The sequence below is a fragment of the Pempheris klunzingeri genome, chromosome 7, assembly GCF_042242105.1.
Source record: "Pempheris klunzingeri isolate RE-2024b chromosome 7, fPemKlu1.hap1, whole genome shotgun sequence".
NCBI classification, from domain to species: Eukaryota; Metazoa; Chordata; class Actinopteri; order Acropomatiformes; family Pempheridae; genus Pempheris; species Pempheris klunzingeri.
This window is the reverse complement of record NC_092018.1, coordinates 21,951,645-21,968,685: the sequence shown is the minus strand read 5'-3', so window position 1 is coordinate 21,968,685 and position 17,041 is coordinate 21,951,645. Positions and strand designations below refer to the sequence as shown.

The 17,041-nt window shown below is 45.0% G+C and overlaps 2 protein-coding genes across 2 annotated transcripts; both read right to left on the bottom strand.

The window, feature by feature from the left end:
• Window positions 1–337: 337 nt before the first annotated feature.
• Window positions 338–9,072, bottom strand: LOC139203649 (coiled-coil domain-containing protein 183-like). The gene is made up of 12 exons (XM_070833474.1): window positions 8,947–9,072; window positions 7,877–8,044; window positions 7,450–7,554; window positions 6,862–6,984; window positions 6,224–6,379; window positions 6,080–6,143; window positions 5,089–5,189; window positions 2,983–3,101; window positions 1,743–1,902; window positions 1,242–1,367; window positions 815–884; window positions 338–471 (listed from the first exon to the last, which is right to left on the bottom strand). The coding sequence occupies exons 1-12, from the start codon at window positions 9,070–9,072 to the stop codon at window positions 338–340; spliced, it is 1,452 nt and encodes a 483-aa protein (XP_070689575.1).
• Window positions 9,073–10,500: 1,428 nt separating this feature from the next.
• LOC139203648 (leukocyte surface antigen CD53-like) lies at window positions 10,501–13,898 on the bottom strand. The gene is made up of 7 exons (XM_070833473.1): window positions 13,836–13,898; window positions 12,130–12,318; window positions 11,833–11,907; window positions 11,569–11,679; window positions 11,323–11,430; window positions 10,888–10,971; window positions 10,501–10,569 (listed from the first exon to the last, which is right to left on the bottom strand). The coding sequence occupies exons 1-7, from the start codon at window positions 13,896–13,898 to the stop codon at window positions 10,501–10,503; spliced, it is 699 nt and encodes a 232-aa protein (XP_070689574.1).
• Between the last annotated feature and the right edge of the window lie 3,143 nt (window positions 13,899–17,041).

Below are 17,041 nucleotides of genomic sequence, written 5' to 3'. Positions count from 1 at the left end.
TTCCTCATCTCCATGTGCCCAGACTAGACCTGTTTACCATGTAATTCTGCTGGGCAGGCTTGCTGGGAGCTGGGAATCAATCCAGTCATCCTCCAGTTAGATAAATCAACACGTGCTTCTGCTCTCTTTAAATCAGCAGGACAATACTCCCACCTAGTGGTTCAATATAAGTTCCACTTCCAGTGTTTTGAATTTTGATCAAATCTCCCTTCATCGTCATTAGTTGGAGTGGGTTGCAGATCTGGTGCACAGCGGACCACTGACAAGCAGTCACCACAAGCAGAAGACTGCTGCTGTATTCTCGTTTATTATTATACCCATTGCGTGGTCTGGATCACTACTGCTTCCTCCTGGCTCTCCTCGAGGACTTCTTGTTCTGCTTGGATTCGATCAGTCTGGAGCCACTGCGTTTGATCTCCTCGCGGGATGGAGCACACGTCTCTTCGTCATCATCACTAAGCTGGGGCATATCTGTGAGAGATGGGAGAAAGAAACAAAAGGTAGTTTCTCAGCCAAGACATCAGACAACCAAAGATGACATTTTGAGCCTTCAAAAAAAAAAGAAAGTTTTTACATTTTACATTCCCCATAATCATGTGGAGCACCCCATAATGCTTTTCCAGCCCTTAGTGGGGGCTGCGACTACCAGGTTGGGAACCACCGCAAAGGATGTATTCAAAACAACTACAGACATTTGTGTTTACATGAAATGGTCCTTCTTAGATTTTTTTTTAACTGGACTGCAAACTCCTATTAGCAGATCCCACCTTTCTTGTGTATTTCTCTCAACAATAATAAGCTGCTGGACGCTCACCTGCAGGGGTGGTTGGCCTCTTGACGTTCCTCGGCTCCATCGTGTTGCACTGCTCCAGCAAACTGTAAATCTGAAAAGGATGTAGGGATTAATCCATAACCACACTCAACAGACTTATGGTCACACCTATTAAACAACTTGAATGCTTTTCCAAAAGAGTGAGACACATGAGGCATCAATTCAAGTAGAGTCAAGTCAAGTCAAGTCATTTTGAGCTACAGGAAGAGCATTAAATGGAAAATGGGCAGCAGATTTAAACCAAATTAGACTTCTGATGACTTTAAAATCATCTTATCTTCTTATGTAACTTAAAAATAATGCTTATAGTATTTAATGCATTAGGGGAAACTGACAAAGTCCAATTTAGAGATGCTGAGCTGGGTATCGCTATAAAACACAACTAGGAAGTATGAGAGAAGTTCAGCACCCTCTCTCGGTCCAGCTCGCTGATCACAGGTCTCTGCTCCGACGCTCTTTGCTGCAGTGTTGGTAGACGGGCTCTGATGTCCCTCAGTTTGTCTATGCTGTCGACACCACACACAGTTGGCAACCCCTGAGGAAGAGTCAAAGACTTGTTGAATACATTAGCTGGTCAGCGTTGATGTCAGTACTTCCACCTGCGCTCTCCCAAAACATCAAAATGTCTGCTGTGAAAAAGGTCTGCGAACAATGAACAAACAAACAGAGTGATCAGACGCTGACTCGTGAGAAACACTTGATGTCTTGATCTTGTCTTGATCATTGGAGGAATGATTAGAGCAACCTAGGACTTGTTCGGCGTACACTGGGATGGGAGCACTGTGTTAAGACCTGGTGATAGACTTGGAATAAGTTGAATCTGTCCTTTAAACAAGCAGACATGCTAAAAGATGCTAAAAGATGGAACAATGAGTGGGAAAGTTAAGAACGGACGGTTTTTGGTCCAGACCTCCACGGGCACACAGCTCATCCAGAAGTACAGGTTGTTGACCCCCATATCAACCGTGTCCAGCAGGTGCTGAGACTGCTTCAGCTGGGCCTGCAGTCCTTTAGCACGGTCCTTTTCCTGTTTTAGCCTCGCCTGGAGTTGTTCCTGCAGCCTGTCAAACCTTAAAATAAACAGATGGAGTTTTTATTTTCTCTCCTCATATTATAAAACCAAACACGGCAGAAAAACATCTCATCTCATCTCCTCTCATTTTAATGGCCCCATCTGAAGGTGTCCCACGGTTCTTCTTCAGTGCTAACTGTCCCGGTCCCAGCTGTTTGAAGGGGATGAAGTGATGAGCGCAATAAGGGGATCAGATACTGAATATGTCACTGTTCAACGACACGCTTTGAGAATGGCCCGAGGTGTCGGGAGAAGGGATTGTGAAAACATCTCAGGAGAAATCAGCAGAGACATCAATCAGGCCCAATCACCCCACAAGACCATGTCTCCTAACAGAGGTTTCCTCGCTGAGCGACACTGATAAATCTCAGCCACGAGCGGCCTATCAGGGCTGCCAGCACCGCTTTCAAATAATCACCACCCTCATTATCAAGCCACAGGCGTTAAACTACTGCCTGCCGTGTCAGTTCAAAGACAGATGCAGAAGTGGATTGATGGTTCATAACACTTGGCAAGTCCAGCATCTAGAATAGACTGAGTGGGATGACAAGAGACGCTCCATTTCTTACTGACCCATATTTACTATTAAACTCTATCAGATTGTACAAATAACTAACAACTTTCAACTGTCCGAACCTTTTCTTCTTTCATACTACATTTTAAAGCTACATTTCCAGTGAGCCCTGCCCTCATCTTCAACCCAAGCATCTCTCACTATACTTTTAGCAATTTTAGCACATCACACAACATACAACAGTTGTCCACAATCCAACAGAATTCCCACTTCAGGTGTAGACAGGAAGTTAAAAGGTCAAATAAACGACTCAGAGCACATCATGTTGCTGAAACACATGAGGTCAATATGTCTCCTCCGGTTCAACCTCTGTTGCAGCTCAACCTAAAGGTCAGTGTTTTGCATGAAAGGTGGTGTGCAACATCAAACTCTGAGATATATTCAGTGGCTACCACATTCACATATTTTACTATTTTCACAACAACTCTGGATAACTGACTGTGCAGCAGAGCTTAAATGCACCTTGTAGTTGCAGAGTTCGCACCAAACTTGAGTTCAGCGTACCGGACCTCCAGATCAGCCATGGTTTTGGCATCCTGCCTGACCAGTTCCTTGCACTGGGTGAGCTCAGTGAGGAGCTGCTCCTTAGTCGTTTGCTGTGACACCACCTTGGTAATTAGATCCTAATAAGACAGGCAGACACCACATCAAACAGCCAGAAAACAGCAGTTTAAATTGGCTCTCTGGTCACATAATACAATGATAATGAGCTTGGTTGTGAGCTTTAACTACCCATCTACTGTACTGTGGAATGCAGCCAAAGGCTTGTGTGCAGTGTGTGTCAATACAAGAGAGGAACAATTACAATACTGCAAAGCAAAAGCACACAATGAAAGCATCTAAAAAAGGACTCCTTTAATGGCCAAAGACAAAAAAAAAAAATACAGCTGCACATAATTATTCAAACCCCATTGCAAATTAGGTGTATTGGCAAAATGTGCAAACGTTCAGCTGTGTTCAATGAACAACTCAAACAAGAACAGTTGAAATAGCTCAACACAACTAATTTTACAGGTGGTTTCTCCAAATTCAACAAAATATGTCACATATGTCACTTCTTGACCAGCATCTTTAGTCCTTTAGAGCACCCTTTTTCTGTTATGACCTGCTGCAGACGTGATGCACAGCCAGACACCAGGTTCTGACAGTGTTCCTGAGGAATCTCAGCCCATTCCTCATGGACAACAGCCTCCAGCTCTCTAATATTCTAGGGTTTGTGTGCTGCAACCGCCTTCTTTAAATCCCACCAGAGATTTTCTGTGGGATTCAAGTCAGGCAACTGTGACAGCCACTCTAGTATCTTCCAGGACTTTTTCTGAAGCCAACCTTGGTGGACTTTGAGGTTTGCTTGGGATCATTGTCCTGTTGGAAGGTCCAGTGACACCCAAGCTTCAGCTTCCTCACAGACGGCATGACGTTTTCTCCTGGATTTCCAGATACTTCATTGAATCCATCTTACCCTCTAAACGCTGCAGGTTTCCAGAGCCAGAAGCAAAGCAGAGCATCACAGAGCCACAGCCGTGCTTCACTGTAGGCAGGCTGTTCTTTTCAGCGTCTGCCTCATTCTTCCTCCTCCAGACACACCTCTGATCCATAGACCTGAAAAGTTCCAGTGTTGTTTCAACGCTCCACAGAACAGAATCCCAAAACCTCTGTGGCTTATTTATATGGTTTCTAGCATATTGGAGCAGACTTGTCTTGTCTTGTGCTTTTGGTTCAGTAATGGAGTTGTCTTGGAGTTCTGGCATGGAGGCCTTCAGCGGTTAGTGATGCACCTTAATGTAGGAACTGAAACCTCAGTGCCTGCTGCCACCAAGTCTTGCTGCAGGTCTTTTGCAGTCACTCTGGGGTTTCTGTCCACCTGCCTCCTCAGAAATCTGGTGACAGCCGTTGATAGCTTCCTCTTTCTGCCACGTCCAGGTAGTGTAGCCGGTGTTCCTTTAGCTGTGAACTGGTGAACTATGCTTCCGACAGTATATCCAGGAACATTCAGTGCCTTTGCTATCTTTTTCTATCCTTTACCTTGTTTGTGCAAGGCAACGATCTCCTCTCTTAACTTGTTGGACAATTCTCTTGACTTATCCATATTTCTAACATGCAGCCAAACGTCACTGTGAGCAAACCCAGTCCAGGTATTTGATGTGTTCTGTCTCAAGCACACCTGATGCAACTAATGAGGCCCTTGATCAGTCACATCAGGTGTGCTTGAGACTCTTATGAGGGATTCTATTCACTGCAGCAGTCATTAAAAGTGACATATTGTGTTGACTTTGGAGAAACCACCTGTGATATTAGTTGTGTTGAGCTGTTTCAATTGTTCTTATTTAAGTTGTTCATTGAACACAGCTGAATTTTGCCAATACACTTCAGTGGAGCTAAATTGCCAAAAAACGTTGAATATTTTGGAAAGTATTAAAGATAGGAACGAGAAAAGCGATAGCCGGCCTAACTGAGCTGGATGTTTTGATGTTTGAATAATGTTTCCACACTGAAAAATGTCGATGGAGAAGCATTCCAAATAAACAGTAGGTGAGATAACAATTTGTAGAAGGGTTGAAGAATAATGTATTCATAGCATTAAATTCATATTCAGCAATATAAAGTGACTACCTGCAAGTCAGCACAGCCCAGAGCCTCTCTCAGAGCCTCCATGTCCTCTACCCGTCTCACGTCTGACGGGGAAGCGCCACAGATGTTGTAACGCCGATGATCTGCAGAGGCGCACAGAGCTCAAACAAGTATTTACGCCTACAGCATACTGGTGCATTAAACACAGGGGGGCAGGTAGTGTAGAGCTCACATTGCTCTGTAAAAGTAAGGTTTTTGTCGGCATGAAAAGTTCACTGTTAAATCTTGGAAGTAGTTTGACCGTGTGCACGCATGTTAGTGCATGTTAACTCATGTGACTTCATGTGAGTCTGTGAATCATTCAGTGAGTGAAGCCGTGGCTCAGTGAAACCAAGCAAAAAAAAAAACACGTCAGAGCCGCTGCGCAGCAACAGACTCAGCTGAGACACCAAGCTAACACAGAAGAACGTATGCTAAGAGAGGCTGGCAGTCAGCAGTTGTGCGCCATAACGTGTCTCAGGAGGAGTGCTCTGCCTCTGTGTGTGCTGCAATCATCATCTAGGATCTCCTCTCAACCAGCTTCACAGACCTTAGGACAGTCTTAACATTTAAAAGCATTTCTAAGTCATGACAATTTTGATAAATATGGGCCTAGAGTTACGTGATGCGTCACAGGTAGAGATAAGATACAATAATAAGATTTAAGACAAGAGTTTGTGTGGATGGTGAAACGTGAAACCACTGAGGGGAAAAAACAGGACAGCCATAATATGTACCTGTGAAAGGGCTGGTCAGCAGTTATAGCGCTGCAGGTTTTAGTTTGTGTTGTTTGGATCCAAATGTTATGGGATTCTGGTTCAGTTGTGATAATACTAATAATGGATTCATTGTAAGGCACTGACCTACTTTGGCGATTTCCATTCTTACTTCCCTTCATGTCCCCTATGTTATACGACTGTAGTGGCTAAATCACGATATGCCGCTACAATGGCAGACATTTGGTCGATAGCACAGCAACAATGTTCTGCGATACCTTTGAAAGGAATTGAGTGTGCTTCCTCTTCTCCTTCTTCTTCTTCTTCTTCTTCTTCTTCTTCCTACACGTGAAGAAAGAAACCAACAACCTTCTCTTATCCACAAACTGATTGAACTTGTGTCCATCCAGTCCAGCTCTTACCGGCTCCTTCAGCCTGCTCAGCCCTGTCAGGCTGAGACGCCCCAGTGTTTCACTGGGCTCTTTGAGCTCCCTCTCTTCTGCACTCAGCTCACATAGCTCTCTCTCCATTTCTCTTTTTTTCTCCATTGTTTCATGCTCCGCCTGGACCATCTCGGCCTGGTTGGTTGGAGAAAAGAAAAGAACAGAGCCGATCACGTGTCACATCGTAGAGAGAGGGTTCTTTCGACGGCATTTTGTCAGCGAAACACAAAATGTTTAACTTCATCAATAAGTTCACCACTGATGGCGAAATGACACGTTCCTTTTTTGTCTGCTGAAGTCAGAGCAGTCAAATGTCAAATGATCCATGTCAGTATGGCTGCTGGTTCTGCTGGTGGATTCATCATCTAATATTCTTCTTCTTAATTGTCCTTGATGTTTCTCCTATATGGACTGTGGGACATGGACACTGTAACAAATATGTCCCACTCTTCCATGGCATGTAATACATGAGATGATATGTTCTGGGGTGGTGAGTGTTCATGATAGCAAATGTGTCTTTTCCTATGACAACTTCAGTCTTACCGAGCATGTTAGAGAGGTTGCGGGTTCTGAGAAAGGTAAAAACTGGTGGTGTGAAAACGGTGCTGAAGTCTCACCAGCTTTCTGTCTGCAGCAGCTGCAGCTGACTGGAGCTGCTTGGTCGCTTTGTCCACCTCTGCCTGTCCGATGATAACTGCACGCTCTTTCTGGTCCAGGACCCTGGACAGATCATGGAGCTCCTGACCACATAACACAGAACATGTGGGGGGGCTCTGTACTGACAGGTTACATTGCTGCTTGTTTTAACGTTCATTTTCATTTGGCTCGCGGGGCCAACTTGTCAGTGGGGGCTTTATGGGCTGGAGGCTGTTGATGGCTGAGCTACATTACAGCTTTAGTCATATCTCTTGGCTTTGGCTAACTTTCCTTTGAGCTCCTCTGGTTTCCTTATGAGGGGACACCGAGTCATTTGACGACATTAGATTGTATGAGTTCGGATTTATGGAGGAGTGTTCAATATTAGATAATAAATTAATAAAAGAATAAATTGTGCAAAGTATATAACTGAAGCAACAATTTGTGAAATGACTGAAGAAATGATTCAACCTCAATTATTGTTATATGTTATTTCATGAAGTCATTGTCATCGCCTATCTGACCCGCTAGGACTTTACCTCTCTAAAGTGGTGGACAGCCCAGCTCACCTCCTGCAGGCGCTCATGGATGCCCTGATAGACGGTCTGGATGCCCATGGCGTGTTTGATCTTCACCTTCATCTTGTCTACGTTGTTCTCCAGCTGTCGTACACGCTAACATTAGCAAATAAAACAAAAAAAAGAACTAGTAGTAGGATAATAAGGTCAGAGAAGGTGGGACCTCTGTTAAACATGAAAGTCATCATGACAGACTCTTAAGTGTGTTAAACTGTGCGCATTATAGTTTAGATGGTGAGATGTAGCCGCACTAATGGACATTTTTCTATTGATGATCAATCGAGTAGAGTTAAAGGTGTCAAATGTTGTTTCCACCTTGTTCTGTAGCAAAAGATAAAGAAATAAATCAGTGCCTTCAGCTTTAAGTATCTCATGGATCACGTACAGTGGTGTAGGAAATGTCCCGAATGCTACTTACCTGCTTTAACGTGTCCTCACTGCTGTAATCTGCAGGCTGAAGGTTATTTGCCTTCAGTACATCCTGCAGCTCCGTCAGCTTAGCCTCTTTTTTCTTCACCTCAAACATCAGCCTGTTGTGCTCGTTGATCAGGAGGTGCCTCCTCTGCTTCTCAACTTCAAGTTTTTTCTGAATAAAAAAAAAAAACATTTTACATTTAGTCTAATTCATTACATTTACTTTAACTAAATTAAACTGTTGAGAAGACAAATGTTGCCCAGTTTAAAAGGTTAATGGCAGTCAGAGTGAAGTTGGCAGGTTTGTGCTTTTATGGTTTAGGTAGAGACTAAAACAGGGGGCTCGGACTCAGTAGTGCCTTGTTAAAAGGCTCTAGATCAGGGGGGTCAAACTCAATCAAAGAAAGGGCCAAAATTTAAAACACAGTCTAAGTCGTGGGCCAAACGGGCTCAACATTTAGTGAAGACTCTAATAGTGACTCTTTTATTATAGTATATAATATATATTTTATCCAGAAATATGAATGTAAACAGCCAAACAAACAACTTTTCCTCAATAAAATAATACGTTTTGTCTCATAGTGTCGTCTTATATTTATATTCTTTAATTATGGCTACATCAGCTCCACAAACAAGACACAGGTTCACCTCCAACAGACAAACAGGTAAAACTCTGCCCCCCACCTGCTTTGAAAGTCTCTGTTTTCAAAGTCCACTTATAGTTTGGCCATTTATTTTGGGGGGGCTAGCTTAATGGCGCGTTTCCACTGGTACCTACTCCGAGTAGAGCTGAGTAGGTTCTAGTGGAAACGCGAAAATCGGTGTGTCATTATACCTGCGGGAGGAGGGGCGGCTGCACGGGTCGTGACTAGCGCGGCAGCTGCTCAGTGCATTGTGGGATTTGTAGTATTAGAGGTGGGAATGCTGTTTACCGACGGGCCGTTCTTAATAGTCACATGAAATTATCTCGCGGGCCGTATATAATTGTGACCTTGAGTTTGACATATGTGCTCTAAAGCAAAGAGGAGCAGGGGGGGGGACAGCAGGGTAGGGGGGCAGCAGGGCGAGCCTTACCTCCAGGGACAGTCCAGGCTTGGACACCGGCCTGTGTCTTGTGCGAAGTTTGTCCCGGCTGTGCTGAGTGTCAAGCTCTTTCTCTGGAGATAAAGAAGCAGCTTTGTGGAGGCTTTCAGAGAACATGTATCCTGTGTTCACAGTGAGTTTCCCTCCTGTGGTTTAGTGGGGGCCTTTTCTGCTTTCACACCAGTCAGATGTTGTGTGTGCTGTGTCTGACGTCATGCACTGGGTGACAGTGTGAGCCGTGCTAACGCAGCTAAGCTAATGTTCCTACACAGGGACCTTTGATTTCAATGTGTTTTCTGACAGATTAACTAGCTAGCTTTGTTTCACAGTGGGGTGTTACCGCTCTTCAATCCAAAGACCTGCTAATCTGTGCTGACTAGTTTAGCTTTAACTGACTCACCTGAGGTTTTGGTTGGCCTTGGAGTTGGAGTCGTCTTCTTCTTTGAGGAGGAATTCAAATCCATGTCTTCTGTGTAACTAACAGCTTGCTAACCGGCTGTAAGCTAGTGTTTTGGTAGCTAACGTGGACTAGCTGTGTTTTCATATGATTCAGTAAACCCTGTCCCCCTGGTTACTGTTGCTACGGCTGCTCAGAAGAGAGCCAGCTCACATCAACATGTCAGATCACATGTAGCATGTGCACATAGCACATGTAGCACAGCTCAGGGACTCATACCATCCCCAGTGTGAGCCCACTTCCACTAACATGTTCCTAACAGGACATTTGTTAAAACCGTTGGTGGCTTGTGCTCATCGATCAGATTTGGGATCGTTTTAAAAGTTGAAATAACTTTCATTCACCTCGATGTCATTGACGAGACACTGCTGAATGCATTTATTTAGTATTACAGTACATTTGTGTCTCATGATGACTGATGTTGGCACACACCTTCGTGCGTCATGGCAGAACAGGTTTAGCCATTCACGGTCACGTGATAATGTTCCCTCTAATGTGGCTCAAGACACTTTGATCAAATGACATTCACATGTCTGTCCCACTGAAGTGGCTGCTGACACATCTGAACTGGGGACGGATTCACCTCCTTGAAGTGAAAACAATGTGATTGACAAAGTTCCCAGCTGACCAGCACTGCGACGGCAGCTGTGGCCAGAAGGACGCTGGTTCTCTTAAAGCCGACATGCTCTAACAAGCATGTAGCCAGCCTAATAACTCATGCCGTGACAACTCAGAAAGCATGCATGTACACGGTGTCAGGAACCTTTACGCTTCTCGGTGGTGTCACAAGCACATATCTGAAGATGATTTGACAGTTTTCTTAATTTTCTACAACACAAGTGAAATCACAAAAACAAAACAACATATAGAAAAACTGAAAACCCTAAAATGTATGATTCTGCTTCATCACATTCAGCGCTCGGTCACCTGATGCCCTGCTAATCCCTGGTCCAACCTTTAGATGACTGCACGTGCCGACCATACAGGCATTCACATCGGATCGATACATAAGATAACAGAGGGAAAAGCAAGCTGGTGGCACCCAGAGAGGGGCTGTAAATAGCGGATACAGTGTCAGTCGCCCTTCGTCACAGGTAACCCAGTCCACGTCGACTGAAGTGGCAAAAGAGAGGGATGGTGATAGACAGGCAAATGAACTGCAAACAAAGACAAGAAAAATACAGTTCAACTAATATCGAATCATGACACTAAAGAGCAGAATTATCAAAGCCAATCAGACAAATCAGCAAAGAGTTGACTGTGTTTCTGTACATTGTTCAGACTTTAAACATGCTATTGCCAGCTGCGGCTCACAGAACCCGAGCCACGGCGCAGCTCGCACTGATAAAACCCTCGGGACGAGCTAGTGATGAGCTAATGGCCAGCACCTGCTAGGATATCACTAGCTGCAACACGTGTGAAAGTTTGACATGGGCATGTTAATGAGTACCACACGAGGGCTGAATGTTCCGTACCTGTATGATAAACATGGTGACAACGCCAGCGCCTGTGCTTAGATAGTTTCTGGCAAACCAGTTCCTCAGTTTCACAAGACAACCCTGGAGGACAAAAGCGGTACGGTTATTAATGCATGGGAAACACAAATCTATGCACTTTAACATACGCACAGTACATACAGGTGCAAGTATGCGTATCCATGTACTGATTTATCTGGTGTGTAATTGAAACGAGCTTGGCGTCGGAGTGTCGTTCAGAATGTTAACCTCTATACTGGGTGTATTTTATTTTTTTTGCTTGTTCAACTGCAAACATAAAACACGAGCTGAAATGTGTGATCAGAGCCAGAATGCAGCTCTGATCCAATGAGGGACTGCAGAGTGTTGCGTGTCTTGCTTGCTGTCCGCGTGAGAAGCAGCTGTTTTGTGCAGTGCTAACACAGTATCGATCACCTCTTGCCAGTTGGCGTGGGGGACGCTGTTACAGGGGTCCTCCACACAGCAGGAGATCGGGACATCTCCCCTCCAGTCTGCCGCGCCGTGAACTCCACAGCACCTGAACTGGACAAAAAGAGCCTCTTCATGGAATCATTTCTTTGGTCTATGCGAGGGTGTGTAAGATATCAGCGGTAAAACGTGGGTGGGGTGGGACCGACACAGGACAGCGTTCAGGTGGTGAAACAGTGGCGGATCTTTTACCAGGTGCTGGACAGCATCAAAGTCATCTTTGATGGTCTTGTTGCCCTCTTGACGGGACTGTCTGTAGATCTCCAAGCTTCTCATCAGGTCCTTCTCAAAGTATGTGTCAATCTGCACCACAGACACACGAGCTACGTTAACTGCAATACTCTAGTTTGATGAGTGCGCGGTACAGGGTGGGAAAAGGCCGGTTGTGTGGGTGGTCCCCATAAATGGCCGTGTATTAAATGGGTAATTGTAAAGGTCACACAGAAACTCTCCCACCTCTCTGCTGTAGACGAGGAACACACAGGCCATGGCGAGCTCCACCAGCATCAGGATGAAGAGCAGCACGAAAAACTGCAATCGGAAAGGAGTGAGGTTGGATGTGAGCCAGACAATCCAGTGATTCAGCCCTATGTGATCTTAACATGAGCTGCATTTTGATGCATTAAAGCTCATTAAAGCAAAGGTAGGCCAGTGTTTTATAAAGATTAGACAAACGTCCCAAAGTGGCTTTACTGCAGTACCATGAACTATACACATCAGCCTGTAGATGGAAATATAATACTTCATACTCACAGTGATGAGCATGCAGCGATTCTCCCTCATGCCTCCTAACACCCCTAGGTAACACACACAGGTGACGATGGTGCCGGTGACCACCAGGGTGTTGGCGGGGTAGATGGGCCAGAAGGTGGTGATGAGGGAGGCGAACTTGGAGTGTATCATCTGGAAGATCCCGAGCGCCACCACGAACGCACCGCACAGCTCCAGCAGGCACAGAGAGACGTCGTTATTCTGGGTGTGTGAGTTCAGCACGAACCAGACAGAACACTCCAGAGCCAGGGTAATAAGCTCACACGTCCAGAGCCCAGACTCCTGACTAACCTCCGCCACATTCATTTCCTTTATTTCTACAAGACAGACTCTGGAGTGATCTAGTAAGAGAGCGCACTCCACCTGTTTTACTGAGAACGTCACTCTCACCGTGTCCTCCAACTTTACAGAGGTGACGGACCAGAGGACACTGCAGGAGGAGGTGGCTGCATTTACATCTGATTATTCGTTTCTATTAACAATAGAAGATAAATCTTATTTAACATTTGAAAGTGCCATCTCAGCTCAAAAGAGGACTTAACGGCCTGCGACCAATTTAACTGCGCACACGCTTTTCTGTCACCTTTGTGGACATGTTGGATACAGTGTGTGTAACTAACAGCAACATGCACAAACTGTGTGGCTACGTCTCAGCTGACAGCGTACTGATGGCAGATGTTCAGCCTTGTGGATCTTTATCAGTTCATCTGGTTGCCTTTTCACTGAGTGTAACTAATAATAATAATAATAATAATACATTTGACTTATAATGCACTTTTCATTTGGAATACAAATAAAAACGGTGCAACAGTTAAAAAACACAAGACATTTAAAAACAACAACGTTTAAGACACGGCCTAAAAGAACGACGTAGCAGCAGAGTGCTGTTTCCAGGGAAAATAGATCGATTAGGGGTACGCCCTCTTAAAGAGATGAGTTTGTAGTTTTCTTTCTAAAGAGTCCACCGTCTGAGGCGCCCTCAGGTGGTCGGGGGGGGGGGGCCTCTCCACAGGCGTGGAGCGGCAGACCGGAAGGACCAGTCGCCCATTGTGCATAACCGCTCTTTACTTGGACACTCATATTCTCAGTCAAATTCATTGCCAAAATGAGACAAAACTGTTTCAGATTAAGATGAATTTGACTGACAGCATTATCGTTTTCATATTTTCTATAGATACCACCATCATGAGGTTATTGTGAATTCTTCTGGACGTCGTGTGGTGAATATGTGGCATCATGGCAGCCGTAGTGCAATACTTTAGCACTGAGTCAAAACAGGGCAGTAGCCCCCACCCCCTTCAGCATAATGACCCATTGGATTGAACATGTCGCCTGCTGCCCATAGGTACAGGCTAAAGTGCAGCCAGTACCGGCTTGGTGCTATATCTGCCTAGACGTTTAGTGTGGATGTGCACATCACTGTGTGAGAGGAAGACAAACATCATACTGATTAAAGAGAGAAGCTTCCTGTCTTCTAAACGACAGCTTTAGATAACCAGCACTGTAAAAAAAACTGGGCTTTCAGCATCAACATTGGCATTTTGAGTTCACAGTCCACAGTTCAGGTTGTATTCTATTCTATTCTATTGGTAGTAACAGGTACGACACACTCACAAGAGAAGCCAGAGTTTGGTTTGACGGTGTGTGTGTGTGTGTGTGATGGCTGCAGTGTATCCAGGTCCACTTACCCAGCACAGGAAGTGCAGATGTGTCACCACAGTTTTCAAGCAGTTGGCACAGGAGCGATTCATCCTTCCCGATGGTCTCCCTCTGTCCGTTCTGGGAGAGCAGATGAGTTGGTTTATGACAGTAGCTGCCGACGGTGATGACAGGGGTGGTAAGATCTCAGATGAAATGGCAGCCTGGTAGTTATCCTCCCAAACAAGTGACGCTGCCGCTCCTCTTGGTGCTGAGTGTTTACAGGACACCACTGTTTGATATGGCAACACTTAGTCGGCAGCTACGATGGACACCCGTGACCTTTTCAGGCTCCAGCTGATCGCTCGTACCTGCTCTTATCTCCACATCAACCATTTGTTACAAGTTTCAACTAAATGTCCAACAGTGTGCTTCGTCCCTGTTGTCCTTTCTGCAGACAAACTAGATGTTAGGACCTCCTCGTCCTCAGTCTTTGCTATACAAACCGTTTCCACATTATTCATGTGTTCCTCAATATTTCTTTACATGTCAAAGTGACTTTTTAAACGAATGCTGATTAATGCCTGCTTTTATAACACCAGCAATATGACACACGCCCTGACATGTCACCTGTAACTGACTTCATCACTGACTTCACAAATACAGCAGTTACTGGGACTGACTCACCAAGGTGGTGATTAGATATGTGAGAGCTCACCTGTCTGTAATATCCTGGTGACAGATGCAGCCAGTGGTATTCTGGTGTTGTTCCCAGCATGCCCAATGTTCGCTGATGACCGACAGGTGGGGCCTCTGTAGGTCAGAACGTGCCTACATGAGGGACACTGAGAGGAGGGGGCCACACTTAGCATTTAGTCCAACAAGAGCTGCTGACAGAGAGACAAGTGGGACAAGAAGTCGGCTTTGTTGTGTCAAATTTGTCTTTACCTGTGTTCTACTTCCACTGGAAAGCAACAGGCTGTAACCATGGTCGACATGACAGGTCATTGGGGATCAGACTGTAGGATGAAGCGTCCGTCGCACCACAAAGTGACATATTCACTCGTCCACACGAAGCCGAGGCTTAGAGACGTGGTGACAGAATAAGTGAGGCAGAGAGGCCCGATGGAAAACTGCCTGAGGAACATTTACAAGTTCAACTCTGAACTCAGATGTCAAAGAGGTGAATGAGCTCCACATTGTGAGGAAGAGACAATATGGATCTATGGATCCACCGGGTGCTAATGCTCATGTTTGAGTGAGCTTTTGAGTTAACCTGAGCTTTAAAAACCAAACTGATATAAAAATGTTGATCCGGAGCGTAAGCCTGAAGTAACGCCGTGCTGGTGTGCACTCTGGAAGTCAGCAGTCTGAAAAAAAGGTTTTGTTTTTTCTAGTACATCCACAGTCTGTCTGCCTGTCTGTCCTGATGACGGCAGCTCAAGTCGCACTAAAATGAGTTCACTGACTTCAGCCACTTCTGTCTATGTCTATGTTTTTGCTTGTGGATCCTATTGAAATTACATTCATCACACAATAAAAATGTGTCAAACGTGAGTGGGTCTGAATACTTTCTAGAGCCTTTGGACCACAAAGTCACAGATGTCTCAAGATCCAACCAGACATTTATGCTTTATAGGTATTCATAAACATCAGTTGCACAGAGACAGAAAATAAAAAAAACACACACATTACCACGTATTCAAAATCACCATAGCAACTTTCACTGGAAAGAACAGGAGTCACAGGAGCGTGACGGGAACATCTGCTCTTCCCTCACACTTCACAGCCAAGGGCTTTGATTAGCAAATTTAGAGCAGAACTGCCTTCTCTTTTTTTTTTTTTTTTTTTTACATTTAACCAGCGGCATTAACCCCAGTGAAAGCTCGTTAGGACTTTAATGACAACAAACATGTTGGCACACAGTAAAGACACAAAACACATCAAGATGGACAAATGAGAGGAGAAGGCAGATGACAGTGAACCTCATGAGGGACAACAATGTCGGCTGTCTGTCTACACAAGCAGCTTTTCTCTGAGCAGGACAGAGACCACTGGAGGTTCTACTGACAAGGATCAGTGGCAGAGCTACATGTCCCAGCTCCTTCACACATCACAGCAGCAATGTGACTGTCTTTAAAGGACTCAAAGTCAAAGCTGAGTGCTTGTCGGCCAGCGGCTCCCAATGAAGGAGCGGACTTAATTGAATACTTAATGAGTTGTGTGAACTTTACATCCATCCATACATAAATGTGCTGTGTAGCCTGATGCTTCTCCAGAGGAACACAGAACAAACTCGGCGGCAGTTTTCCATCAAATTGTGCCCGTGTTTTCTCCATTGTTTGCCCCTGGTGTGAGCAGGAGGTGTGTGTGTGTGTGTTACTAAATGTCCCACAGGACAGGCCAGCGGACAGAAAACACACTGCTGATACTTCCAGCTCAAACCATCCTGACTCAGACTCACTTTGTATCCTCTGGAGACTCAACACCACTATCCATGTACAAGTGCAGAGGAGTGAACCACCACAGTGGACTGACAGCAGTCCACACTTTCTACTGTTCAGGGGGGAAAATCAGGATTAAAGGGGAATTCCACTGTCCAGTCCAGTGCTGCTGCACATGTGAAAACTGGTGTAGGAACAGTAGAAAGCCTGTAGAGGCAGCTGTGTGACGTCTGAGAAATGTCCTCAGTAGATGTTACTGGAGATGAAGTTTTGTTAACAGACCTCTGTAGGCCTCCAGACTACATTAGCTACTAGATCTTTGACTGAACGCATGGTAGACCAGTTGCATGGTGGGTAATGCAAGCACCAGGTGTTGAATGCGTGGAATAAAAAAAAAAGGATATTACCTGTTGTGCTGCATATGAGTTTTTACAAACTGTCCCATCATGAGTGTGACAACGTTAAAGCAGTTATTAACTATATAACTTTAGAATACAATAGACTGCATCTAAACATCTCACTGCTTCAAAGCAAAGTGAAAACCCATCAATTTATGTGGAATTCCCCTTTAGTGACTACAGGTCCACACATTAGTTGGGGGGGCTGAATGGCTGAATTCCCTGTAGCTGCTTCACTCTCAGGGCCCGGTATTGTTCATGCTGGCTCACTGTCATGGCGGACGGGGACACTTGAACAGAACAGAGCCATCGTTAAGGTCATTAGTAACTTCTGCTAATATGACAAGTGCAAACGTGTGTAGAGAAAAAGGCCTGTTTGTGTCCAGTGGATGTGGCTGTGTCACCTCTGGTCAG